Source organism: Rhincodon typus, chromosome 2 (genome assembly GCF_021869965.1).
Source record: "Rhincodon typus isolate 14 chromosome 2, sRhiTyp1.1, whole genome shotgun sequence".
NCBI lineage: Eukaryota > Metazoa > Chordata > Chondrichthyes > Orectolobiformes > Rhincodontidae > Rhincodon > Rhincodon typus.
In genome coordinates this window covers 110,465,297-110,492,859 of record NC_063333.1, presented here as the reverse complement: position 1 = coordinate 110,492,859, position 27,563 = coordinate 110,465,297, and the positions used below count along the sequence as shown (strand labels likewise).

The window sequence follows — 27,563 nt, the reverse complement described above, 5'->3', positions numbered from 1 at the left end:
TGTCATTGAGCCCATGAAAAGACCACCATAGTCAACATGCAACTGAGTCCAGGGTTTACCTGGCCATTCCCACAATGGTGGGGCACTGCTGGTGGCAATTTTTGTCCCTGTTGGCATTCTGAGCACTGCCCCAGCAATGCAGTTGGTATCCAACCCTGGCCATCAGACATAGTTTCTTGTCAGCACCTTCATCTTGGAAACCCTGGAGGAGTTCAGTGACCTTTACTCCGGACAATCGCCTTTGCTCCCCATTGTATTATGCCGTCTTCTACAGTGATCTGGTCTCGCCAAGTCCAGGAAGGTTTCAATCCTGGTTGTTCTAGGCCTTCTGTTGCCCCCAGTACCATCAGCTGTTTTAATTTTGCTAGGACAGGATCTTTGTGTCCACAGTCAGATTGTCCAAGGTGGCTGGAAGGATGGGAGGTGGCTCAAGGCATCCGCGTTTGCTACTTGGCTTAAGAATAAGGGCCCAATGCTGAATTTTGCCGGAAGCTTTGGACACCACTGCCTTGTCTTCCTTCAGTAGCCCTAGCAGGGTTTGTGACCTGTTACTATGACAAATTTCCATCTTTAAAAGTACTGGTGGAACTAACCTCACACCAAAGATGACTGCTAAACCTTCCTTCTCTATCTGGACATTTGTGTTTGTCATGAGCCAAAGTCTGGGAAGCATACGCTATTGGGGGTTCTTCTCCGTTGGGCCACCACTGAGCCAACACTACCCAGTACTGTATGGGAAGACATTGCATGTCAGCACCACCTCTTGCTTCGGATCGTAGTGGGTGAACACCTTAGATGATGATAGCTGCCTTTTCACTTCCCTAAAGGCTACTTCTTGGCTACGTGACCATTTCCAAGGCTGATGCTTTTTCTATAGCAGGTGTAAGTGTGCCAAGATGGAGGCCCTAGGGATATGTGCCCCTGTATGTCTGTTAAAACGCTGAAACCTCCTCCTTATTAATCTTCCCATGTTCTAGAACCTCACCATCCCAAGTGAAATCCCAGGCTGCAATTTCGTTCTCCTGTGAATAAAGATGAGAAGTATTTGTTTAAAACCTAAGCCACAGCCACTGGCTCCATGCACAGGTTGTCCCTTTCATCTCTAGTAAGTCCTACCCTTTCCCTGATAATCCTCTTGCTCTTAATATAACTGTAAAAAAAAGCCTTGAGGTTTTTGATCTAATCTGCCAAGGATATTTCCTGGCCCTTCTTTGTCCTTCTAATTTTTTAAGCAATCTCCTACACTCTCTACACTTTTGAAGGGCCTCCCCTGTTTCTCCCACACTTTCTTTATCAAACTCTTGATAGCCCCTGATATTCCAAGGTTCCTTGCCCTTCACTCTTAAAGGAAGACATTGGCCCCGAATTCTCACTTTTCTACTTTTAAAAGACTCCTATTTTCCAAATGTAGGCTTACCCACAAGTAGCTGCTCCCAGTCTATGTTTGCCAGATCCTGCCTAATGATATTGAAAATAGTCTTCTCCCAAATTAGACACTTAACTCCTGCATTATCCTTTTCCCTTTCCATAATAACTTTGAAGCTTATAGGGTTATGGTCACAGTCCCCAAAATGCTCACCCACTGAAACTTAAACCACTGTACTGGCTTCATTCCCTAGGATTAGATTTAGCACTGCCCCATCTCTAGCAGGACTGTCTAGATATTGGCACAAAAAGCTCTCCTGGATGCACTTTGAAAATTCCACCCCATCTGATCCTTTCACATTAAGACAATCACAGATAATGTTAGGAAAGTTGAAGTCCCTACAACTATAACTCTGTTTGTCACACCTTTGTGTTTGCTTACATATCTGCTCCTCTATATATTGGTCTCTGACTGTTGGGAGGCCTGTAGTATAATCCCAGCAAAGTAATTGCCTCTTTTTATTTCTAAGTCTACCCAGATGGCCTTTTCTGAGACTTATTCCATAATTACTGCAGTGATGGTTTCCATTATCAATAATGAAATGGTCCCACTTCTCTTACTCCTCCACCCCCCCAAATCACTCACCCCCACCTACCATACTGCCTGAAACTTCTATACCCTGGAAAGTAGAGCTGCCAGCGCTATCCTGCCTTCAACTATGTCTCTGATTGCAATAACACAATATTCCCACTTGGTGATCAATGCTCTGAGTTAATCTGCTTTACCCAGTCAAGCTCCTTACATTAAAATAGATACAATTTAGCTTTCCAGATCTCCCATTCGTCTTATACGGCCCATGTCTTCTCCAACTGCTGGACTGTCCTGGCATTCCATCTACATCTGATTAGTCCTTGCTCTGGACTTTACATTTGCTTCATGCCCCATTCCCCTACCAGTTTAAAGCCTCCCCAACAGCCAGAGTTGATTCCCTCGTGTGTTACCTGTGCCCCATAATATTGCATGTTAATACCAGATCTTACTTGGGATCATAGTGTGCCGAACACCTTAGAGTTTGATAGCCATTTCTTTACTTCCCTGAAAGCTATGGCTTGGCTACGTGGTCATTTTCAAGGCTGACCCTTTAAGAGTTGATGCAAAGATGCCAGGATGAACAACAGATTATGTATAAATTTTCCATAATAATTCACCAGCCCAAGAAGAGACCTAAGCCCCAGTACAGATTGGAAGCCAGGGCACCTTTGATCACTCACTATCTTCCAACGGGTGTAACCCAGTTTTGTTGACTCTGTAGCTCACTGGGGTGCCTGGAACACATTTTTCCCTTCTAAGGCATATGCCCGCCTGGGAGAAACATTCTCTACATGTCCCTTATTGGCCTTCTGTTATTAGCAGGTCGTCTAGATAAATGGCAAAGCAGCGTAGACCTTATAAGATGTTCCCCATCGTCTGCTGAAAAATAGCAGTCTCGTACATTGGTATGATACCCTTATGGGTGTTAACTGTAGCATTCTTTCAGGAATCCTCATCCAACTGCAACTGCAAATACGCATGGCTCATGTCCAGCTTCGTGAAGGACAGCTCCCCTGCCAGCTTTGTGTACGAATCATCCAAGCAAGGGATTAGATATTTAAACAGCCATGAACTGTGGTTGACTGTTTAAGATCCCCACAAAGACAAACTGACCCATCAGCCTTCACAATTGGTATGACCAGTGCTGCCTATTCTGCAAACTGAACTGGTTTGATGATTCTTTTGCTTTGCAGCCTCCTGATTTCGGCCTCTACTTTTGTCCACAAGGCAAATAGCACTGGGCAGACCTTGCAGAATCATGAAATTGCTTCCTGGTCAATATGCAAGGTGGCCTTGGCTCCTTTGATAGCCCCTAGACCTCCCTGAAAGAATTTCCCAGTACTTAATTAGGACTTCACTTAAGCAGCAATTTTCTAATTGAAAGTGTTGCGCTAATCAAGGTGAATCTTTCTCAACCAATTCTGCCCCATCAAGCCTGGGCCTGAGCCTTTTACTGCAATCAGTGGTAACTGAATCAGCTGCTTCTCAAGAGACCAGAACTGAAGTTGGATCCTTAAATCTATAAAAGTTCCATGGTATAGGTTCTCAACCTAGCCAAGGTCTTGCAAACTTAAGGGTTGGACTTCAGTGTGAATTTTGTTAAAGACTGGTTCTGTGATCACTGAAATGGCCACATCAGTATTGACCTCCATTAGAAGTGGGTGACCATTTAATCAGACATTTATTTTGACTGGTTCTGATTTGGATGTTGCTGAGCAATTTAACTGTTCCAAACCAGATGTTGGTGGACCTTCCTGGGGTGCTGTCTCCTGGATACTGGCCTGTGAATTCTCAGCAGTGGCTCAGTGGTTAGCACTGGTGCCTCACAGCACCAGGGACCGGGTTTGATTCCCCCCTCGGCGACTATCTGGAGTTTGCAGATTCTCCGTGTCTGCATGGGTTTCCTCCAGGTGCTCCAGTTTCCTCCCAGAATCCAAAGATGTGCAGGTTAGTTGGATTGGCCATGCTAAATTGCCCATAGTGTCCAGGGATGTGCAGGCTAAGTGGATTAGGCATGGGGAATGCAGTGTTACAAGGATAGGATAGGAGGTGGTGGGTCTGGGTTGGTGTGGACTTGATGGGCTAAATGGCCTGCCTCCACCTGTAGGGATTCAAAGATTCTATGATACTCAATTTAGGTCTAGTGGGACTCATTTGCTGTCTGGAGTCTGCATACTGACAGCAACTACGATGGCTTGCCAGCCTGCATCCTGAAGAAAATTTTCACCATTTGGTTGAACCTAGCTTTGTTTTGCTGTTTTGCTGTGGGCTGACCTAGAGTCCCACTGTTCAGGATATGGCCTGAATGAGTCTATGCAATTGCCTTTACACAAGTGGTGTTCCCCAAGCTCAGTTGGACTGGTGAGGGTGTCTACTTCCATTAGAATACCCTGCAACTCACATGCTCCATTTTCCAATGATTAAGCCAGTTATAGTGTCTGCTTGAAGTCCAATTGGGCTTCAGCTATTAGGTGCATTTAATTTTAATCCCATATGCTAAACAGTTTCTCAGACTCATTAAGGATTAAACCAAAGTCACATGCCTCTTCAGTCATCTCAAGAGAGTCAAAAATCCCCATACAGATTACCCTCATTCTCAAATTGCTGAGTAAAACCAATAGCGTCTCAGAATTAGAGGAAGCTTGAAATAATAATATTCCTTAACCAAATCCATCAACTCTTGAAAGGTTTTCATACCTGGTGCCTCAGGGAATGTTAGGTTCCTAATAATTGAAAAAGCTGCAGGTCTGCAAGCAGTCAGGAGAATTACTGTTGCTTTTCATCTACCCCAATGTAATTTCTCCAGAAAATGTAATGCATTCTTTCCACATACTAGGCCCAGTCTTTGACAGCAGGATCAAAGGAGTCAAACTTCTCAGATAACGACATGATGCCAGAAGTGTTTACCCCAACTCAAAGACGACTGTTGCAAGCAAATTTCTTCAAGAGTGTTGTTTTCTCTCACTGCCATTGAAATAACTCCACCGATTGATATCCTGTCACCAAGTCACCCTTCATTTCCACATGGAGAGTCATTGACACTAAACCAGTTTCCTCAGAGCTAGCTCTCAGATTGAGCAGAACCTCTGACACTCCTGTTTATATCTATCAGCTGCGGCTCCCTGATTGGACCGGATTAACAGCTCCAATCAGGGAACTCATATTCTATATGGTCCACTTGGCTTACCTCATTACGATCACTATAAAAAGTCTAATGATGACCATAAATCCCTCATCAATTGTCGGAAAAACCTATCTGGTTCTTTAGGGAAGGAAACTACAATCCTTATCTGGTCTGGCGTACATGTGACTCCAGACCCACAGCAATGTGATTGACTCTTAACTGCCCTCTGGCAATTAGGGATGGGCAATAAATGCTGGCCCAGTCAACAACACCCTCATCCTGTGAATGAATACAAAAAAAATGCTTGCTACCCTTTTTGTTACTCTAGTCAGCTCTTGCCCAGTTGATCAACTTTTTGGAGGTTTGACTACAGGGTGTAGAATGCCAGTTTTTCACAAGGCATTGCACTATTTATTACTTTCATAACAATGCAGAAGTAACTTATTTTCTAATGACAGAAGATAAACCACATTGGAATACCATATGGATATCAGGTCAAAATACAGCTTTCCCAGCAACAGAAATTCAAACCTCTTTTGTCTTTATTTAGCAATTAGGACAGTGAGAAGCAGCATTTGGCACTTTATACCTACTGCATTGGAGCTTAATATTTTATCAGATTTTCATAAAGAGGCATCAATACTTACGTTTCAGGATGTTTCGTTGTTCCAGTTCCTCTGCGGTTGGCCTCTGGCTTAATCGCCTGTGTAAAAAGATTAGGATCATTCTGTATACAATGTCACTTCAAAGCAGTGTCTGCTACAACACTGTCATTATTCTCTACTAAAACTTATATGAATTGGATTGGCTGCTAAAGATCTTTACAACCCAAACTCAGAGTCCACAACGCAGGTCCTGGAGTGAAATGTTACACATTTTTGTCACGAAGTCTGCCACTGTCTTTTCATCTGAAGAAAGTCATGCACAGTCCCATGCTATTATTGCATTATGCTCACAGTGTCTGGAAATTATTTTAATTTGCATCGACTTCTTTCTTTCTTTCATGCCTCCTTCCTGGCTCTCTTTTGAGACTGATAACTTGTACACTGGACAACTGCCAAATGCTGTACACGCCCTGAAATGAGTCCTAATGCTGATAACATATCTACATGGTAAATTTCATACAAACTAAGCTAAAACAGCACACATTCTTTTCATGATGCTTTTATTTATTTGATTTTGTTACAATACATTGGAAGTCCCATTGGAGTCATCTGCTTTTCAGAATTTTGATGAAATAATTATGATGCCATTAAAAGTATCTAAATACTGAAATAAGTGCATCAGACGGCTGTTACATAAGGAATTTTGAGTTTTCCTGTTACCATATTGATGGAATACTATATTTAGGAAATATTTAGAATCCATTATTCAGAAAGTAATAATAGGACATTTGCAAAATCAGAACACAATTCATCAGAGTCAGCATGGTTTTATGAAGGGTTTTTTTAAGATATAACAAGGAAGAGTTCTTTTAAGATATAACAAGACAAGTAGATAATGGAGATCCTGTAGATTCAGTATATTTGCATTTCCAGAAGACATTTAATAAAGTGCCACACAAAAGATTAATAGTCAGATCACACAGGATTGGGGGTAATTTATTAGCTTGGTAGAGCATTGACCCGTGTAGGGTGTCAAAGTTTGCAGATGACACTAAGATGAGTGGCAAAGCAAAGTGTGCAGAGGACTGTGAAACTTTGCAGAGGAACATAGGTACATTGAGTGAGTGGGCAAAGGTCTGGCAGATGGAATACAATGTAAATAAATGTGAAGTCATACATTTTGGTAGGAGTAATAGTAAAAAGGATTATTACTTGAATGGTAAAAAGTTGCAGCATGCTGCTATGCAGAGGGACCTGGGTGTCCTTGTGCATGAATCACAGAAGGTAGGTCTGCAGGTACAACAAGTAATTAGGAAGGCAAATGGAATTTTGTCCTTCATTGCTAAAGGGATTGAAATTAAAAGCAGAGAGGTTATGTTGCAGCTGTACAAGGTGCTGCTGAGGCCACACCTGGAGTACTGTGTGCAGTTTTGGTCTCCTTACTTGAGAAAGGATGTATTGGCACTGGAGAGGTTGCAAAGGAGGTTCACTAGGTTGATTCTGGAGTTGAGGGGGTTGGTTTATGAGGAGAGACTGAGTAGATTGGGATTATATTCATTGGAATTCAGAAGATTGAGGGGGTTATCTTATAGAAACATATAAAATTATGAAGGGAATAGATAAGATAGAAGTAGAGAGGATGTTTCTACTGGCAGGTGAAGCTAGGACAAGAGGGCATAGCCTCAAGATTAGAGGGAGCAGATTTAGGACTGAACTGAGAAGGAATTTCTTCACCCAGAGGGTTGTTAATCTATGGAATTCCTTGCCCAGTGAAGTAGTTGACGCTACTTCAGTAAATGTTTTTAGAAAAAAGGTAGATTTTTTTTGAACAATAAAGGAATTAGGGGATACGGTGAGAACGCGGGTAAGTGGATCTGAGTCCACGAAAGGATCAGCCATGATCTTATTGAATGGCGGAGCAGGCTCGAAGGGCCAGACGGCCTACTCCTGCTCCTAGTTCTTATGTTCTAACCAACCAAAAGCAAAGAGTTGGTCTTTTTCTGGTTGGCAAAATGTGTGTGTGCCACAGGATTCAGTTCTCAGGTCCCCAACTATTTATAATCTATGCTAATGTCTTGGATGCAGGGATAGAAAGTACTATAGCCAAATTCGCAGATAGAACATAGAACTGTACTGCACAGGAACAGGGCCTTCGGCCCACGATGTTATGCTGAACATGACGCCAAATTAATCACTTCTGCCTGCCCTTGGTTCATATCCCTCCATTCTTTGATATTCATGTGCTTTTCTAAAAGTCTCTTAAATGCCCCTATCGTATCTGCCTCCACCACCGCCCCAGCAGCGCTTTCGAGATTCCTACCACTCTGTGTAAAAAATTTGTTCTTCACATCTCTCTTGAACATTCCCTCTCTCACCTTAGATGCATGGCCCCTAGTGTTAGACATTTCAACTCTGGGAAAAAGATTCTGACTGTCTATGCATCTCAAAATTTTACAGACTGCTATCAAGTCTCCCCTCGGCCTCTGCTCCTCCAGAGAAAACAACCCGAGTTTTTCTAGCCTCTCCTTATAGCTCATAGACTCTAATTCAGGCAGCATCCTGGTAAACCTCTTCTGCACCCACTCCAAAGCCTCCATATCATTCACAGAATGTGGTGACCAGAATTGAATGCAATACTGTAAGTGTGACACAAAAAAGGTGGAAAAGAAAAAAATAAGACATTTTCAAATGGAAAGGTTGGGTGATTGGGCCAACATTTGTCAGATAAAGTTTAATGTGGATAAATGTGAGGTTATCCATTTTGCTCAGAGGAACTGAGAAACAACATATTTAAATATAGAGAAACCTCAGAATGCTTCAGTACACAGAGATCTGGATGTCCTTATGCATGAATCACAGAAAACCAGTATGCAGGTGAAGCAGGTAATAAGGAAGGAGAGTGGAATTTTAGCATTTATTGCGAAAGGAAAAGAGCATAAAAGTAGGGAAGTGTTGCTGCAAAGGTACAAGGCATTATTGAGACTGCACTTTGATGACTGCAAGTAATTTTGATACCCTTACTTGAGGAGGGATGTAGTTGCATTGAAGGCAGTTCAGAGGAGGTTTAATAGTTTGAGTCCAGAGATGAGGGGTTTGGTTTATGAAGAGAGATTGAGCAGTTTAGACAAGAGTTGAAAAAAATGCAAGATCTGATCGAAGTGTATAAGATGCTTAAGGGGATTGACAAAAAAGACGTAAAGTGGACAATCTAGACTGAGAGGTCAGAGTTTTAGGATAAGGCATAGGAGATTTAAAACAGAGATGAGGAGAAATTATTTCTCTCAAGGACTTGTAAATCTGTGGAATTCACTACCAGAATGTGATGGCTACTGGGATATTGAGTAAATTTAAGGAAGAGATAGATAGATTTTTAATTAGTAATGGTTTAAAGAGTTATGGAGAGAAGGCAGGAGAGTGATGTTGAGGCAGATATGAAATCAGCCATGTCCATATTAAAAGACAGAGCAGGCTGGAGGGACTGAATTGCCTACTCCTGCTCCTAATTCTTATGAAATTCAGAATGGGTATAATTCAGATCCTCCCACAGTCCAAAGATGTGCACGTTAGGTGATTTGGCCATGCTAAATTCCCTCTAGTGTTCAGGGATGTGTTGGTAAGGTGCATTAACCTTGGGAAATGCAGGGTTACAGGGACAGGGTAGGGGGATGTGTCTGGGTGGGATGCTCTTCAGAGAGTTGGCGTGGAACATTTTGGACCGAATAGCCTGTTTCTACATGGTAGGGATTCTAAAAAAATTGAGGGACTGAGTGAGAAAGAAAAGAGGCAAAGGAACAGGCAGTTGTAGAAAGACATATGCAGATACAGTTGTACACAAAGTCTTTGAGGAAAAGGACAGCAAGGAAATTACAATAAGGAGTAGAGTCTGAGGGAGAGGAAGGGGGATTTTAACTGCAAAAAGTGAGCGAGTTTACAAGCAGGAACACAGTTAAATGGGCTCAAAGTGCCTGTTTCTTGGGAGCAAGCAGTAACCCACTGTCCTCTGTCTTTAACCAGAGCATGATCATAGAATCATAGGATCCCCACATTGTGGAAGCAGGACATTCAGCCCATCAAGTTCACAGTGACCCTCCAAAGAGCATCCATCCTGACCCACCCCCCTACCCTAACCCTGTAATCCTGTGTTTTCCATCGCTAATCCACCTAGCCTGTGCATGTTTGGACTGAGGGAAGAAATCAAACCCATGCAGACATGGGGAAAATGTGAAAACTCCAAGGATGTGCAGGTTGGGTGGATTGGCCATATGAAAATTCAGGGTTATAGGGATAGGAATGGATATGGGTGGAATACTCTTTGGAGGGTTGGTGTGGACTCAATGGGCCGAATGGCCTGCTTCCACACTGTAGGGATTCTATGATTTTATACAGACAGTCTCCTGAGGGGGGAATCAAATCCAGGTCACTGGCACTGTGAGGCAGCAGTGCTAACCGCTGAGACACTGTGCCACCTGATCAGCATGGGAATCTCCTGTGGGACATGCAGTATAGTGTCTAAAATGTTCATTAAGAACTGTTCTTACTCAGGAGTTGAACTTGAACTGTGTACATTATTCCTGAGCTTTGTGAAACTCAGCATAGAAATCAAGACAAAAGGACAGTTACATTTGAGGTGGATGAACAAGCAATATCTAAGAAATCCAAATGCCAAGATCTTAGACCTGCTTTATTGCCTAGGGGAAGACAAACCCACATTACTTGTTTTGACAGTATGTTTTTACTGCTTCAGTTGATTTCTACTATTTTAGGGATTATAGCTCTTTATCTGTTCTTCCTAGCTGCCAACCTTCAAGTTGAGCATAACTGCTTTTACTCTGGATCTCAGGTGAGACAAGAGTACCACCCCAGCAACACCTCAGTAGCCTTCTACTCAATCACCTGCCACATCAAAAGGGATGAAGGGATGAACACGGGGATTCAGCTTTCAGGTGACAATCACCCCAACACAGGGTTCAAGATTCACAGTCAGAGGATTACCTTCCTAGACATTCCTCCTGTTTGTTGTCACTACTTGATGGAAGTGTTCATACAGTTCCTGATCCCACTTTGTGGCATTGGTAAGAATTGTGGTCATAAGCTTAAAAATGAACAATGGGATCTTATATGGGCCTGAATGCCATAAGCTACAATGAGACTCGTAGCAGAATTGCATCAGAAGTCCAATGGGGCCTATCTCAACTTTGGGAGCAATTTGCTGCATCTTTCATATGTCTGCATGGTGGAGAGGTGAGTTTCTTACTAGGTAGCACTGAGTTGCCAATTAAGGGGGATTACAGCTTGTTAAACACCTTATTAGTGGCACAATTCACCTCATTAATATGCAGCTTCCTATCGAATAAACATGGTGAACAAGCTAGTTGTCAAGTATTCTTGACACGGAAGTCAAAGTGTGTACCTGGCCACATAGAGCCTCCATTTTGCTCAGCACCAAATGACATCTTGGGGCAGTTGAATGCACCTCTCATCCACAGACATTGATATCCAACATTTGACAACTCCTCACGATCCACATGGTAGCTTTCCCATCCACTTGAATGACGCTTAGAAAATACACACCTGCATTGAAGGGCACACTGGTAACTAGCATTGAAAGACTGCAATAAGAACCCCACTTTGCGTGCACAGATAGACACGCAGCTCATGGACTGGATGAGGCTGCATCTCAGGGCTTCTGGCTTGCTCTCTCAGCACTTGATCACTTAGCACCTACCTGGACACTTACAGCATCTCTGCCTTGCCTTGCTGTGTCAATTAGCGCAGTCACACAACAAGGTGGCTTGCCCTTAGGTAGCAGTCCTTAGTCAAAGGGGCATTCGCCTTGTTGTTTGATGGTGTATTATGTCAATCTGACACCCGTGACTTGTGCCAACAGCTTATGTAGCAAATACACTATCTGCAGAAACAAGCAGCCATGTTCTAAAGTTTTATGGAGTAGTACTCACCAAAGTCTTCAAAGCACCCATAAGTCAGAAGGTCCTAATAAAGTTAGTCAAGGGCAGCCTCTGATACCGGTACACAGTTTGAGGGATTGGCCATGTGTGATGATCTTTGTCAGGGAGTCTGTGCCTCTGTAGTCCAGGGAGTGGTCATGTCAGTCCTGTGGCTCCACAGCAGCCAGTCTGGTGTGGTGGAATTAGGGCTAATGAGGTTGGAGAGATGCATAGATTTCTGTCAGGGATCTGGGAACTTCTTGGCCAGGGCGGTCCAATTAGGTCACTCGATTGGGTGGGCCCTGGTCAGTCTGTTGGGTCTGTCCAGAGAAACTAAGGAGAAAAGGGGTGAAAGGGTTGCAGTTGCCATGGGAAGGAGACTCAGGGACATATTTGTCAAGATTGGCAGTTGCAGACTCAGGGAAATGTGCAATGGTGTTGTGAAGGAAGGATAGCAAATTGTGAAGAGGGGGGCACAATTGTATTTGTAAATTTGTAAAGCAGTAATGAGAATTGGGTAATGTGGGAGAGGCTTTTGTCCACATGCACGGGTATCGTGGCTTCAAGGGGAGGCACAGTGAATGACCACAGCTGGCATGGTCATCTCATTTGCCAGGCACTAAAGGGGAGGAGTGGGCATGTGAAGGCTCATGTAGATATCTGGGGAGTTGCAAAGCAATGGGGTTAATGGGAAGGGTTATAAAGAAGGGGATCTTTATGTTCAAGGCCTCACTGACACATGGAAGTGGAGTTGGAAGCCACTAGTTGAAGAGTGTTCATTGTCACCTTACATCATATTGGAAATTAAAAGTGCGCAATAGGGAAGAAAATGGCTGCAACACACCTAGAGTGGGGGTGGAGTAAATATCTCAACCTGTGAGGGAGAGAGGGAGGGGACTGCAAGACCCACCAATGTGAGGCATTTTAAAGGGCAACAACATTATAGATCCAATACAGGATGACAGAGAGACATCACTGAGGAACATTTTGGGAGAGTTACCATGAACAAACATTGGATCACAGGCCGAGCGAGTCCTGGACAGAGGCTGGCACGTGGAGGCAGCGTGGCCTCGGTGTTCTGGGTCCGGCAGGCACAGACTCATGTTGGAGAGTAACTGGAACTTAAGTACTTATGGTCACTTGTATTATCATTCTGGACTTTTTAAACTCTGTTCCCATGCTAACCATTTTTTAAACTCTGTGATAACACTTAAAGTATCTGTACCTAGATACTCTGAACCTAAGATGGTGCCGAGAAGCGACATTACAAACTTTTCACTGCACTCATTCGAGTGCACTTGACAATAAAGGCTACTCTGTTTCTGGAAGAACCCATTGTCAAGGAATGGTAAGCCCCAAACATTACATTACTGTAGTGTTTACATCCTCCCCTCCTCCTCTAGAGGAGATAGAGACCGAGAGAGGTTGTTCGAAACTTTGCTGTAGACTCGAATATACTTGGTCTGTTTGTAAAGACTGCATTGTAATTTAAATAACCAGTTAATTAAAAATTACCAACAAAATAATTTGAGGGAGGCTGCTATGTGGTGGAAGTGCTGCTGGTTGGTACAAATGCGGGCTTAAGTGAACACTGGGCATGAGTGAGAAAGATGGGCAAAGTAAAGGCAAAATAAGATTCTTTTATCTTTTTTAGTGTAAAGGGGCATAGATGGCAGTTAGGGCAGCGTTGTGCTCTGCCTGCCAGATGTGGGAGATCAGGGAGCAGTCTAATGTCCCTGATGACTGTATCATGTGACCAGGAAGTATGATCAGCTGCAGTTCCGCACAGACTGCATTGTTCAGTTGGAGCAGCAGTTGGACACACTAGGGAGCACACAGGAGGCAGAGAGTGTGATAGACACTAGTTATAGGGAGATGATCACACCACAGATTCAGTCAGGTACGGTAGCTCATTGGTTAGCACTGCTGCCTCACAACACTGGTACCCGGGTTCGATTCCAGCCTCAGGCTGTATGGAGTTTGAACATTCTCGCTGTTTCTGTGTGGGTTTCCTCCATAGTCCATATATGTGTGGGTGAAGTGGATTGGCCATGCTAAATTGTTCATAGTCTCTAGGGATGTGTAGGTTAGGTAGGTTGGCCGTGGGGATTACAGGGATAGGGTTAGGGGGTGGGTCTGGGTGGGATGCTCTTCAGAGGGTCAGTGAGGACTCAACGGGCCAAATGGCCTGCTTCACACTGTAGGAATTCTATTCTAGGTAGATCGGTGACTGCCAAGCAGGTAGTGCAGGAGTCTCCTGTGGCTATTTCCATCTCTAACAGGTACCGTTTCGGATACTATTTGGGGGGAGGGGCACGGCGATAGTCTCTCAGGGGAATATAACAACTGCAGCCAGGCTTATGGCACTACAAATGTCTCTGCTGTAGAGCAGGGTCCAGCAAAGTCCAAGCAAGTGATAGTAGTTTGGAGACAGTAAGGACTACAGATGCTGGAATCTAGAGTCAATAAATGTGGAGCTGGAAAAACAAAGCAGGGCAGAAAGAATCCAAGGAGCAGGGAAGTCAACGTTTAAGGCCGAAACCCTTCGTCAGGACAGAAGGGACCTATCCTGACAAAAGGTTTCGGCCTGAAATGTTGATTTCCCTGGTCCTCGGATGCTGTCTGACCTGCTGTGCTTTTCCAGGTCCACATTTATTGACTCAAGCAATAGTGGTAGCAGACTTGCTAGTTAGGGGCGCAGACAAGCGTTTCTCTGGCCACATTCGAGACTCCAGGATGGTGTGTTGCTTCCCTGGTGCCAGGGTCAAGGATGCTTCTGATTGGTTGCATGAAATTCTTAAGGAGGATGGTGAGCAGCCAGATGCTGTTGTGCACATTAGTACAATGACATAAGTAGAAAGAAGGATGAGGTCCTGTCGAGTGAGTACGGTGAGTTAGGAAAGAGGCTAAAAAGCAGGATCTCAAGGGTTGTATCACCATAGAATCCCTGCAGTGTGGAAACAGGCCATTCAGCCCAACAAGTCTACACTGACCCTCCAAAGAGCATCCAACTCAGACCCATTCCCCTACCCTTTCACCATAACCTGGCATTTCTCATGTCTAACTCACACTCCCCTGGGCACTACAGGCAATTTAGCATGTTCAGTCCACCTAACCTGCACATCTTTGGATTCTGGGAGGAAACTGGAGTACCCAGAGGAAACCCACACAGACACGGAGAAAATCTGCAAACTCCACACAGACAGTCACTCGAGGGTGGAATCAAACCTGGGTCCCTGGCACTGAGCCACCGTGCCACCCTAATGTATTGGGTAATGTAATGTCTGGGTTACTACCAGTGCCACGTGCTGGTGAAGTAAAGAATAGAAAAGCAGGACAGATGAATGTGTGGCTAAGGAACTGGTGCAGGGTTTCAGGTTCTTGGATCATTGGGACATCTTCTGGGGCAGGGGTGACCTGTACAAGAGGGATGGATTGCATCTAAACTGGACGGTAATTAATATCCTTGCAGGGAGGTTCATTAGTGCTACTTGGGAGGGTTTAAGCTAGAGTAGCAGGGACTGGGCACCAGAGCAACGGGTCAGCAAGTGGAGGGATTGAGGTGAAGGTACATGTTAGGACAGTAAGTCAAAAGGAAGGACTGGCAGAGACAGGTAAATGAACATGATGGTACGAACGGCTGAAGTGTGCTTATTTCAATGCAAGGATTAATGTAGGTAAGGGAGATGGAGCTTAGAGCCTGGATCAGAACATGGGACTATAATGTTGTGGCTAGTACAGAGACTTGGTTGAGAGAAGGACAGGACTAGCTTCTCTTGTTCCAGGGTTTAATTGGTTTAGACGAGATAGAGAGGAAGGTAAAAGAGTTGCATTATTCCTCAGGGAGAATGTCACAGTTGCACTCAAAGAGGACACACTGGAGGGCTTATCCACTCAGACAATATGGGTAAAGCTCAAAAATAAGGTCGGTGCTATCACTTTGATAGGATTGTACTACAGACCCCCAATAGCCACAGAGACATGGAGGAACAACTATGTCGGCAGTTAATGAAAAGATGCAATAACAACAGGATTGTCATAGTGGTTGACTTTAACTTCCCCAACTCTGACTGGGACAGGCTTAGACAGGGCAGAATTTGTTGAGTGGGTTTCTTGAAACGGTGTGTGGATAGTCCAATCAGAGGAGGGACCGTACTGGACCTTGTATTGGCAAATGAACCTGGTCAGGTGACTGACCTTTCAGTGGGACAGTATTTTGGAAACAGTGATTGCAACTCCTTAAGTCTTAAGATAGGTATGAATAAGGATAAGTCAGATCTTGAGGAAGGTACAAAATTGGGGGAGGGCAAATTACATTAGTATTAGGTAGGAGTTAGGGAGACTTAATTGGGAGGAGCTGTTATCAGGCAAGTCCGCGTTTGACATGTGGGAGTTGTTTAAACACCTACTGAACGGAGTTCAGGACCGGCATGTCCCAGTAAGGAGAAAGGATAAGGATGGCAAAGTCCCTTGATAACAAGGGAGGTTGTGAATTTTGTCAAAAGGAAACAAGAAGCATATATAAGGTTTAGGAAGCTAAAATTGTACAGTGCCCATGAGGAATATAAAGAAAGCAGGAAAAAAACTCAAGCAGGGAATTAGAAGAGCAAGAGGGGACCATGAAATGACCTTGGTAAATAGAGTGAAACAGAATCCCAAGGTATTCTATATATACATTAAAACAAGAGGATACCTAGGGAGACTACTCAAGGATAAAGGAGGGAACTTATGCTTGGAGGCAGAACATGTGGGTGAGATCCTAAATGAGTACATTGCATCAGTATTAATCCAGGAGAAGGATCTGGAGGATGTGAGATTAGCGTGCAGCATGCTAATATGCTAAGGCATTTTGAGATCAAGGAAAATGTGGTATAGGGTCTCTTGAAGAGCATTAAGGTGGATACATCCATAGGGCCCAATGATACCTACCTAGGTTGTTGAGACAGGCATGGGAGGAGATTGCTTGGGCCTTGGCCAATATCTTTGTATCTTCGTTAGTCACTGGAGAAGTCTCAGAGGACTGGTGAGTAGCTAATGTTGTTCCTTTGTTCAAGAAGGGGAATAGGGAAATTTCAGGAAACTATAGGCCAGTGAGTCTCACTTCGAAGGTTGGGAAGCTATTGAAGAGAATTCTTAGGGATAGGATTTAAACATATTTGGAAAAGCATGGCATAATTAGGGACATCAGCATGACTTTGCGGAGAGCAGGTCATGTCTTATTTGATTGAGCTTTTTGAGGATGTGACAAAGGTAATCAATGAAGGGAGAGCAGTGGATGCTGTCTACATGGATTTTAGTAAGGCTTTTGACAAGGTCCTTCATGTTAGGCTCATCCAGAAGGTTAGGATGCATAGGATCCATGGTGACCTGGCCGCTTGGATTCAGAATTGGCTTGCCCATAAAAGGCAGTGGGTAGTGGTGGAAGTGTGTTTTTCTGGCTGGAGGTGCATGATGAGTGGTGTTCTGCTGGGGTCTTTGCTGTCTGTGATATATATAAATGACTTCAATGAAAATGTGGATGGATGGGTTATTAAGTATGCAGGTGACACAAAAATCAGTGGAGTTAGTGGATAGTGTAGAAGTTTGTCAAAGGATACAGCAGCATATAGATCAGTTGCAGATATGGGTGGAGGAATGGCAAAAGGAGTATGAAGCAAGTAAGTAAGTATGTGGTGCTGCACTGTGGGAGATCAAACGTTAAGGAAAATGATAGTTAATGGCAGGACCCCGAACAGTATTGATGAACAGAGGGATCTTAGGTTCAAATCAACAGCTTCCCTAAAATAGCCCGCAAGTAGATAGAGTGGTAAGAAAGGCATATGGCATGCTTGCCTTTATTGGTCGGAAAACTGAGTACACGAGTCAGGATGTCAGGTTCCAGCTTTATAAGACTTTGGCTAGTTCACAGTTAGGGTATTGTGTTCAATTCTGGTTGCTACATTACAGGAAGGATGTGAAGGCTTTGGAGAGGATGCAGAAAAGGTTTATATCATAGAATCACTACAGTGTGGAAACTGGCCCTTCAGCCCAACAAGTCCACACTGCCCCTCAGAGCATACCACCCAGACCCATCCCGTCTACACATCCCTGAACACTATGGGCAATTTAGCACGGCCAATCCACCTACCCTACACATCTTTGGACTGTGGGAGAAAACCAGAGTACCCAGAGGAAACCCACGCAGACATGGGGAGAATGTGCAAACTCCACACAGACAGTCTCCCGAAGGTGGAATCAAACCCAGGTCCCTGGTGCTGTGAGGCCACTGTGCTAACCACTGAGCCACCATGCCGCCTGGATTAGAGGTTATGAGCTATAAGGAGAGGCTAGAAAAACACATGTTGTTTTCTCTGGAATGGCAGAGACTGAGGGGAGACTTGAAAGGAGTCTAAAAAATTATGAGATGCATAGATAGGGTTGACGGTCAGAATCTTTTACCCAGAGTTGAAATATCTAATACTAGGGGCCATGCAATCAAGGTGAGAAGGAGAAAGTTCAAAGGAGATATGAGGGGCAAGTATTTTACTCAGAGAGTGGTAGGAGTCTGGAATGCACTGCCAGGGGTAATGGTGGAGGCAGATATGATAGGGGCTTTTAGCTGAATTTTAGATAAGCACATGAATATGCAAGGGATGGACCAATGGCAGGCAGAAGGGATTAGTTTAATTTGGCATCAAGTTCTGCACAACATCGCTGGCTGAACAGCTCATTCCTGTGCTGTACTGTTCTATGTTCTATGTTCTGTATTAAGACCCAGGCAGTATTCAGGACACAGATGTGTAGGGTCCCTAATCTCTGGCCATGCTAAGGCATCCCTTTGTGCTGCACCCCTCTCTCACCTAGACATCACTGACAACTTCACTCACAACAACGCTTTTGCACAGAGGTCAGGGAAGGAATAAGGATGTTTTAACACAACAGACAAATGTGTCAGCATCACCCATTGCCCCATGTAGACCTTTTTTCTCTTGCTTCCATATGCTTTCAACACAGACACTGATCCATACATCTTGGACGAACATGAATTTGGGCATCATGTTGGTACTGTTACATCTAGGCCACAGAAAGTCAACAAATATAGTACAAAACCAACCAAATTTATGCAAATGTGATAGGTCACATACAGTGCAATGTTAACCATGCCACTAAAGCACGTGTAAAAGTATTTATTTTCCTTTCTTTCCTTCCCAATACATGTCACAGCAGGTGGAGGGAGCCTGCTCAGCACTAGAGCCTACTGGCCCAGGAAGTTTGTTTGTAATTTCCTGGAGCATTTGTATCTGGACTGCCCGAAACAAATAGATCCCCCTCAGTTTGAACTTCCAAGGCTTGGACATGGGCAGGCAGAGTGGAGGTAGCGCACTGGCCATCTTTGGAGTGTCCCGAGACAAGACATCTGAGGGACACGTGTGTTGTTTCTCCTCATATGGGTACTTCCTGGCACCACCCTGCCTCCTTGTGAGAAAGAGGCAACTTTAATGCATGCCATGTTGCTGTCCTTCTGCCACCATGCCTGGGTCCTGAGAACCAATGGCTGGGACAATGGGTTGCAGGTGTGTGTGCAAATACATGTCTGCTGTTTTTGTCCCTCCATGTACATATAGACAAAGTCACTGATTGCCAACACCACAGGGTCATCTCCTTCCTGGGGCTGAGATCTCTGGCAGTTCTTTCAGCACCAATTGCTTGAGGCATTACTTCCTCAGCCAACTTTGGAGCTGTCACAATGACATGCTCACCAGAATGTGCTCCCAATCTTTCTAAGGCTGACTTTTCCACCAAAATGTCAATATCTGAGCTGGTGGGGGTTACAGGAAGCAGCCTTGCCGATGATTCTTCTGAGGCCTCAGAACAATCGTCCTTAGATGTCAAGGAGGCATCTCCTGGCAAAGCAGGGCATTTCTCTGCTGAGGTCGCGGATATCGCGCTGGCACTTGTAAGACACAAAAGAGAGATGTCATGGCCAATGGTTAGAAGTGATGTGCAATGAACAATATTGACAGCAGGGTTATTGGGAGAGATGTGGAGTGAACAATGGCTTACTCAATTCATGGAACCTGGATGCATCAGCATCCACCTAGGCATGGTCTTGGTCTTCTCCTGTGAGGGACAGCATTCTCTCCTCATAGGGGGCGAGGTGTCTGAAGGCAGGCACCCCTCCATCCATCTGGGACCTATTGTAGGCTATCATCTCTGGGAATGAGAGGAGAAGGATTGGGTGAAGTGAAAGTAGATGGCACAGCTGTTGATGCTACTCCAGACGGTCAAAAGGTGTGAGGTGTTCTGAGGGAGTGAGTAGGCAATACAGATGTCATGCAGCATTAGCGGTGTGAGAGGTTGAGAGGAATGAGAGTGAGCGAGGGAAAAGGTTGTATGCAATTGGGAGAGTGGTAGAGCATGAACCTTGGTGGGAGGTGGCACAGTAGCAGAGATAAAATGTGAAATAGCAGAGAAATAACCATACTTACTTTGAAGCAGCAGAAAGGCTACTGAACCTCTTGTGGCGCTGCTATCCATACTGTGGAGACTGTACTGACCTTGAACCAAGCTGTCAGTTTCTGGTATCATTCCCTTCTCTTCCAATCCTGTGGGAAGAGGAAGCCCTCCTCTGTACCATCTCTCCATCAGGATCTGCTTGTTCCTGTCAGAGAATCACAGTGCCATCTTCCCCTTCTCCAACATCTTCACACTGAATGTCTGTCACCAAGCAGAGCAGCTTCAGAACGCCAGTGTTCCTCTGGGTGCACAGAAGCCTTTTAAAAGTGGCATGGGTGTGAGGAATGCTGGTCCTTCAGCATATATCCGCTAAGTGATGAATGTTCAAGGAACAGCACATGATAAGATGTGGTTAAAATTGTAAGTGTCAGGTGTTGCATTCCAGATGCAATTCCATTTGTCAAACTACCAGATTTGAAGCAAAACACACTTTATTTATACACTACAGTTAAAATTCAATAAAAGAAGGAATAAAGACAAGAATTGGCTTAGCTCTAATTGGAACTCTATTGGAAATCTTAACACAATAACAGATTAGTTTTACTACGAAACAATAACTGTTCCAATATAGTAACATCCCATAAATTCACCCTTGGAAAAAGGCAAGCTCAGGAAAACAGATTGTCTCATATGCAATTCCAGCAGCAGGAGGAAAAAAAAATCAAACGAAAACTCTGACAGAGAGTTAGCAGTGAGAGATGTACTGCAGCTTCCAAACACTGCTGAGACCTGAGCAACAACTGCCATTGAAAACTAAAAACTAAAAACCCTGGTTCCGTGGGAGCTTGACCACACCCATTCACGTTGCTTCTATTGTCCCAACTTCAAAAAAAAACCCAAGGCCACACAAAGTGTTTACTCTAGAGACTCTGCGTAGACTACTCAATATTTCTGCCTTAAAATCTCTCTTAAAAAAAAGACCCAGGACAAAATATACCTCTTAAAGCCACAGTACCATCACATAAGGCAAAAGAAATTTCACTAGTACTCACAGCAAAATATTCGACACAACTAACATTTTGCCAAAAATGCGTAAGATTCAGCCCAATGTCTTTAAAGGAAATGATAAGGTTGGGAATCGGTGAAGACAGCTGTTGAAGTAGAAGGGAGGAAGGTGACTTGGGAAATAATTTTCAGTTGGCAGAGGAAGAACAAAGGAGTATGATTGAACCATTGTGTTTATGTTACATTCTGACAGATTTATATAGTTAGTCACATATATTGCTGAAGGGCTCAGTGAATATTAATTTAAGTATTGCTAGGGTTGTCTGTTGTTACCGAGTTCATTTTGATTTCTTTGTCTGGAGGCTCAGTTGTATATATTTATTTATTATTATGAGTAAAGTATGCTGACTACACGCTTATGCTACTTACAGTAAATACAGCACACAGTCAGAACTTTAATACAGCAAAGCTTAACTTGCAGCTCAGTGAGGGTCACACTGCAAAATTTAAGAGGGCATATGCTTGGGTGACAAGTCTGATAATGGTTGGAGGACAGATGATGATGGGTAAGTGAAGTAGCTAGATGCAGTGGCACTGGGAGATCAGATGGTGCTTGAAAGTTGCACAGGAAACAAAGGGGTGAGGAGTAGTGATGGCAGACAAGAGAGAAAAAGAAGGAACACTTATTTAATCTTTTATCTTTAAAATTGATGGGAGGACTAGAATTAGCCCTCTAATCTACCTACAGCTTGGTGTGCTGGAACTGGAAGGACAATTTGGTTGTCAGCCAGAAGCAGTCAATCATAATTAGGGAGATGAAATTTGATTTGATTAAATGAATTTGGGGTTAGTTATAACTTGAATGAAAAGTCTGGCAGAAATTTCTCTTGAGTGTTAGCCCTTAAAGAAAGTGCATGTAATACACAAGACATTGAATCTCATATGATTTTGTATATGGTAACATGGTAAATCATTTTGGATATTGACATTTTATTCTTGCTTTCTTAAATATAGTGTAGATCAGGCAAATAATAGGATAGCTCCTGTCACATGCAGCTGGATTACGGTGGCAAACCTGTATCAGTATGACAACTTTGCTTTAAGGTAGCATCCTAGTTCGTTCACTGGTGGGAAGTCACTCAGGTGATAGTGTTAAAACCCTCTAACTTTTCATTATTTTTATTTTCATTCTTTTATTGATTTTGGCTTGGAGCTATGAACTCAGGATTGTGAGCTAAGAATGCTTTGTTGACTTTGGGACAACTTGTAGTAAAAGGAAAAGAAAACACCAAATAGACTTTTTGTTTGGTTGTGAGGCTAGGCCTGGAGGCTAATTGCAACCTGAGTCTTAATCAAAAGGGTTCCTACAAACATAGCGACGACAGGAACAGCATTGTATTTAAAGTTAGCAGAAATTGGATATTAACAAGGTCAGTACTTGGGAACTGGTTCTGGAAAGACTGGAAGTGACCCTATGTTCAAGCAGATTGCAGATCTTGAACAGCAATTGAGGCTGGGGGGAGCAACGTTTAGTCTATCAGGTCAGAACTAGAATTTAAGTTGCTTTTTTAAAATGTGTTTTCTGTGGAGGTGAGATTGGCTGCTGATAATACAGCAAGAAGACTTGAAAGTTCCCTGCCTAATCTGTCACACCAACCTTTGGAAGTCCAGAGAATAGAAAGCCGAGTTAGAAATATTACTTCCTTTACCTGAGTGAACTGAGAAGGTGACCCTAATCAGCGGTACCAGAAAAGCAACCAAACAGTCCACATTTATGCCAGTGAAATAGCACATCATGAAAACCATTTAGGTAACGTGGCCATTTTGATTAGTTTCTTCTTTTTCATCGCATAATTATGTTCGTTTATCTGTCTGTATGTTCTGTGAATGGAAGCTGGAAACAAATGTTTCACAGTTTACTTTTTCCTCTGCTTAAGTTATTGTGTATTTAATAAATAGTTGTCTTCTGTTTGAAATGCAAAACAGTTGGTGTATGCAATTAATTATTCACAAAGTCTGTGACTGGTTATTAAAAAGTCTGGTTGGGAACCGGTGGAGTAACTATTGGGGGTATTCAACAGTTGAATTTTATTGTGTGGAGAATACAGAGGTAGAAAGGTTGATATGGTTTGGCTGTCTGTCCAAACTCTGTGTCATAGCAACAGGTTAGTAAATGGCAAACTGATAGAAGGACTGGCCAGACAATAGGTTGCCCAAAGAGCAAAGTAGAGCAGGGCAAAGAAAACTTGTATTTATATAGCATCTTCTGATATCAGCTGGGCATTTCAAAACACTTCATAGTCAATCAATTGTGAAATACAGTCATTTGGAAAACCTCACAACAAGTGAGGCACGGTGAGATACAATGTGGGCTGCACAGTGGCTCAGTGGTGAGCACTGCTGCCTCACAGCGCCAGGGACCCAGGTTTGATTCCAGCCTCGGGCGACTGTCTGTGTGGGGTTTGCACATTCTCCTCGTGTCTGCATGGGTTTCCTCTGGGTGCTCCGATCTCCTTCCACAATCCAAACATGTGCAGGGTAGGTGGATTGGCCATGCTAAATTGCCCATAGTGCCCAGGGATGTTTAGGTTAGGTGGGTTAGACATGGGAGATTAGGGGAATGGGTCTGGGTGGGATGCTCTTCAGAGGGGCCATTTGGACCTGTTGGGCTGAATGGCCTGTTTCCACACTGTAGGGATTCTATGATATATTTATGATAAGTTGGCCACATCAAGATCAACACAGTCTAAATAGAATGAAGACGGGCATGTTTCCGTTTGGTAATGAAGGCAGGAATAGGATCAGGGATGTCAAAATCTTAGAATTGACATAAAAGTATGGATGTTATGCTTCATTTATACAGGATACCCATGAGACCCCATCTTAAATATTGTATGCAGTTTTGGTCCCCTTATTTAAGTGAGAATGCATATGCATTGAAGGTAGGACGTTTTACTCATTCTTGGGATGAGGGCGTCACTGGCTAGGCTAGCATTTATTGTCCATCCCTAATTGCCAGAAGGGCACTTAAGAGTCAACCACATTGCTGTGGATCCGGAGTCACTTGTAGGTCAGACAAGGTAATGGTGGCAGTTTCGTTCCCTAAAGGACATTAGAGAACCAGACGATTTTTCCTCTGACAATCAACATGGTCATCATTAGACTCCTAATTCCAGATGTGTTTATTGAATTCAAATTCCACCATTTGTTGTGACAGGATTTGAACCTGGGTCCCTAGAATGTTACCTGGGTCTCTGGATTAATAGTCCAATGATAATACCACTAGGCCATTGCGTCCCCGTAAGAGGAGCTTTACTAGATTGATAGCAGCAGGTTGTCTTATGAAGAAAGATTGGACAAACTGGGTTTGTTTTCACTGGATGTTAAAAAAAGCAAGGGACAATTTGACTAATGTTTATAAGATCCTGAATGGTCTTGACAAACATGTTTGCTTTTGTGGGTGAATCCAGAACCACAGGTCACTGTTAAAATTAGAGGCCACCATTTTAGGACAAAGAAATTACGTTTTTTTTTCCTCTCAGAGGATTGTGTGACTTTGGAATTCTGTCTCAGAAAGCAGTGGAGGCAGGGTCATTGAATATCTTCAAACAGAAATGAATAGATTTTTGGTAGGCAAGGGAATCAAAGGTTGTTAGGGGTAGATAGAAACATGGAATTCAGAATACAGACAGATGTGATAATCTTGAATGGTGGAGCAGGTTTAAAAAGACTGAAAGGCCTACTTTGGCTCTTAATTGAAAGCCCATACAGTTAGATGACATTGAATGTCATGATTAGATGCTGTATTATAGTATAGATGCTTTTTACCAACAGTGAATCATCAATGAGTTTTTTCTTGAAAAGTTTATTTAAGTTGATCATTAATTGATTAGCACTAGTGGCATATTGAGATGCATTAGAATAATTTTCTCATTTGAAAAAGTATTGTCATGTATTCAAAATTAAAGAAAACACTGCGTGGAATTCCTTATGCAACGAGCAGTAGTGACTTAAGTGCCCAGAGTCTTAGTAACTTAAAAAAAAGTTTAACAGCTTTCACTTAGAGAAACTAAACACTCTCATGGTTGAGAATTGCTTTGATTGATCAGACATGTGCTACAGCTGGAAAGAAAACGGACCTCTTTCGTCTATTCAAAAACAATTTTTTTTACATTAAAATTATTACAAAATTATTACAGTCAATTCTATTCTGAACACTTGGATGAATTTCAAAAGCTCCAGATCACATTTTGATTTAGAGTTTTAGAAGTTATTAAAGGACTATGTGTCTTTGATTAGGAATTTAATTTGTTTATTTTTATTTTGCCCATGGAGGACATTTTTAATGGCTTTTTAGGCGTAAGAGTTTTTTTATGCAAAGTGCGTTTGAATAACAGCTCTATTGGGTTGTTAGAAAATAGAACTAAAAATCATGTGCATTTTGAAGACATCCTGAGGTCTCACCATAACAGACCCTGGATGAGTGGCTGTGGAGGACAGGTAAGGATATGGAGAGGGCAAACAGGGTCTGAGGAAGCATAGCCGGGGAAATAGTGTATTGGTGTGGGTGTGTATTGAAATAAGAACAAAGTTGGGAGCTTAGCAGCAATCTCTGTGAACTGAGCAGAACTATCTAACCAATCTACCTCTATATGCATACTCCTGCACTGCATCATAGCTTGCAAAATGCAACTCCTAACTACTCATGTCTGTCAGAAATAAAAACAGGGCAGGAATGGGGCTTGGTGGTTTTGGAAGTTGGGACTGGATACAACTCATATTTCTCTACTTTGACACAAAAAATTGGGTCAGAAGTATGCTTTTAATTATGAGATTGTAATAGTTTCTGCCAGACCTTGTGCAAAAGTGATTCTATAAATTCTTTTCAAAAAATGAGAAAAAGTAAACTATTAAATAAACTATTAAATATAAGGCAGTAATTGACCTTAGCTAACTCACCTTTCATTTCTACATAGTTTGATTTGTTTAGATTTAATTTCAGACATAATTGCATCACTTTCAACTGAATATAAAATTCAGTCATATTCCGGTCTCTTTCCTCTAGGGACTCTTTTACTTCTAGGTAATTATTTGCTCATTGCAAGATACTAGATCCAGAATAGGCTATTCCCTAATTGGTTCTTAAACTCACTGACCTAGTAAAACTTCTTGTATTCATTCTCTTCACTATTATTGCAATTGAGTTTTCCCAAGTATAATTGAAGATTTAAGTCTTCATGATTGCTATATTACCTGTAGTGGTTGAATTTCGAATTTCTGGATTTAGAGCTACTATTAGGGGGCTTGTAAACAAATCCCAGCAATGTTTGCTTTCCTTGCTGTATCTTAGTTTTACTTAAACTTTTTTTTTTAATTTTTAGAGCAAAGATCCATTCTTGCTATTGACTTTTATTTATCCCATTCTTTATTGTAAATACAAGCCATTTTTTTTTCCATCTTACACATTTCTTCTAAAAGATATGTATGTTGGAGTATTTAGACTCCAACCATAGTCACTTTGCAACCACAATCTCCATAGCTTTGTTTATGGGTGTTGGGGTGGTTGCTGGTATAATTAAGTATCTGGTCCATATGTGTGGTCTTTCTGTATATGCCAGTCTGGAGTTCCCCGTTGTTCTTATGCTCTACCCTTATGTCTAGGAGGTGTAGTCAGTTTGTTCTCTTTTCCTTTTGTGAATTTTATTCCGGCGAGGATGTTGTTTATGTGTTCGTGGGTTTCTTATAGTCTTGTGCGTTTGATAATCACGAAGGTGTCATCTATATAGCAGACCCAGAGCCTGGGTTGTATAGTGGAGAGTGCTGTCCATTTTAACCTTTGCATTACCACTTCTGCAATCAGTCCTGATATTGGTATCCCACTGGTGTTCCATTGATTAGTTTGAATATATGGTCGTTGAAGGTGAAGTGAGTTGTCAGGCACAGATCCAGCACTTTCAGGGTGTTGTCCTTGTTGGTGCTGTTGGTGTCATGGGGTGCCTGCCTTCCTGATTTGTTCAGCAATGTGGCAATTGTGTCTTTGGCTAGGTTCATGTTAATGGATGTAAATAGTGCTGTCACGTCGAAGGATATCATTATCTCATCCTATTCCATTCTGGTGTCCTTGATGGTGTTGAGGAATTCTTGGGACGATTGGATGGAGTGGGTGGAGTTGTCAACTATGTATTTCAGTTTCCGTTGTAGTTCTTTGGCTAGTCTATATGTTAATGTGGCTGGTAGTGAGACAATGTGTCTGAGGGAGACTCCTGGCTTGTGTACCTTAGGGAGTCCATAGAAGCAGGGTGTATTGGATCCATTTGGCTTCATTTTTTGGTAGTCTGTTTTGCTGATATCTCCTGAGTTGTGTAATTTCTTCATGGTTGTTTTAAACAGTGGTTCTAACTGTGGTAACGAAGTGTAGAGCTGGATGAACACAGCAGGCCAAGCAGCATCAGAGGAGCAGGAAGGCAGACGTTTCGGGCCTAGACCCTTCA

General features: G+C 42.9%; 1 protein-coding gene across 1 annotated transcript in view; it reads right to left on the bottom strand.

The window, feature by feature from the left end:
• LOC109934509 (phosphatase and actin regulator 1-like) overlaps window positions 1-27,563 on the bottom strand; it is a 254,101-nt gene that overhangs the window by 17,393 nt on the left and 209,145 nt on the right. Inside the window, exon 9 of the mRNA XM_048613033.1 lies at window positions 5,729-5,784. Coding sequence (XP_048468990.1) covers window positions 5,729-5,784 — 56 coding nt within the window. The remainder of the gene's footprint in view (window positions 1-5,728; window positions 5,785-27,563) is intronic.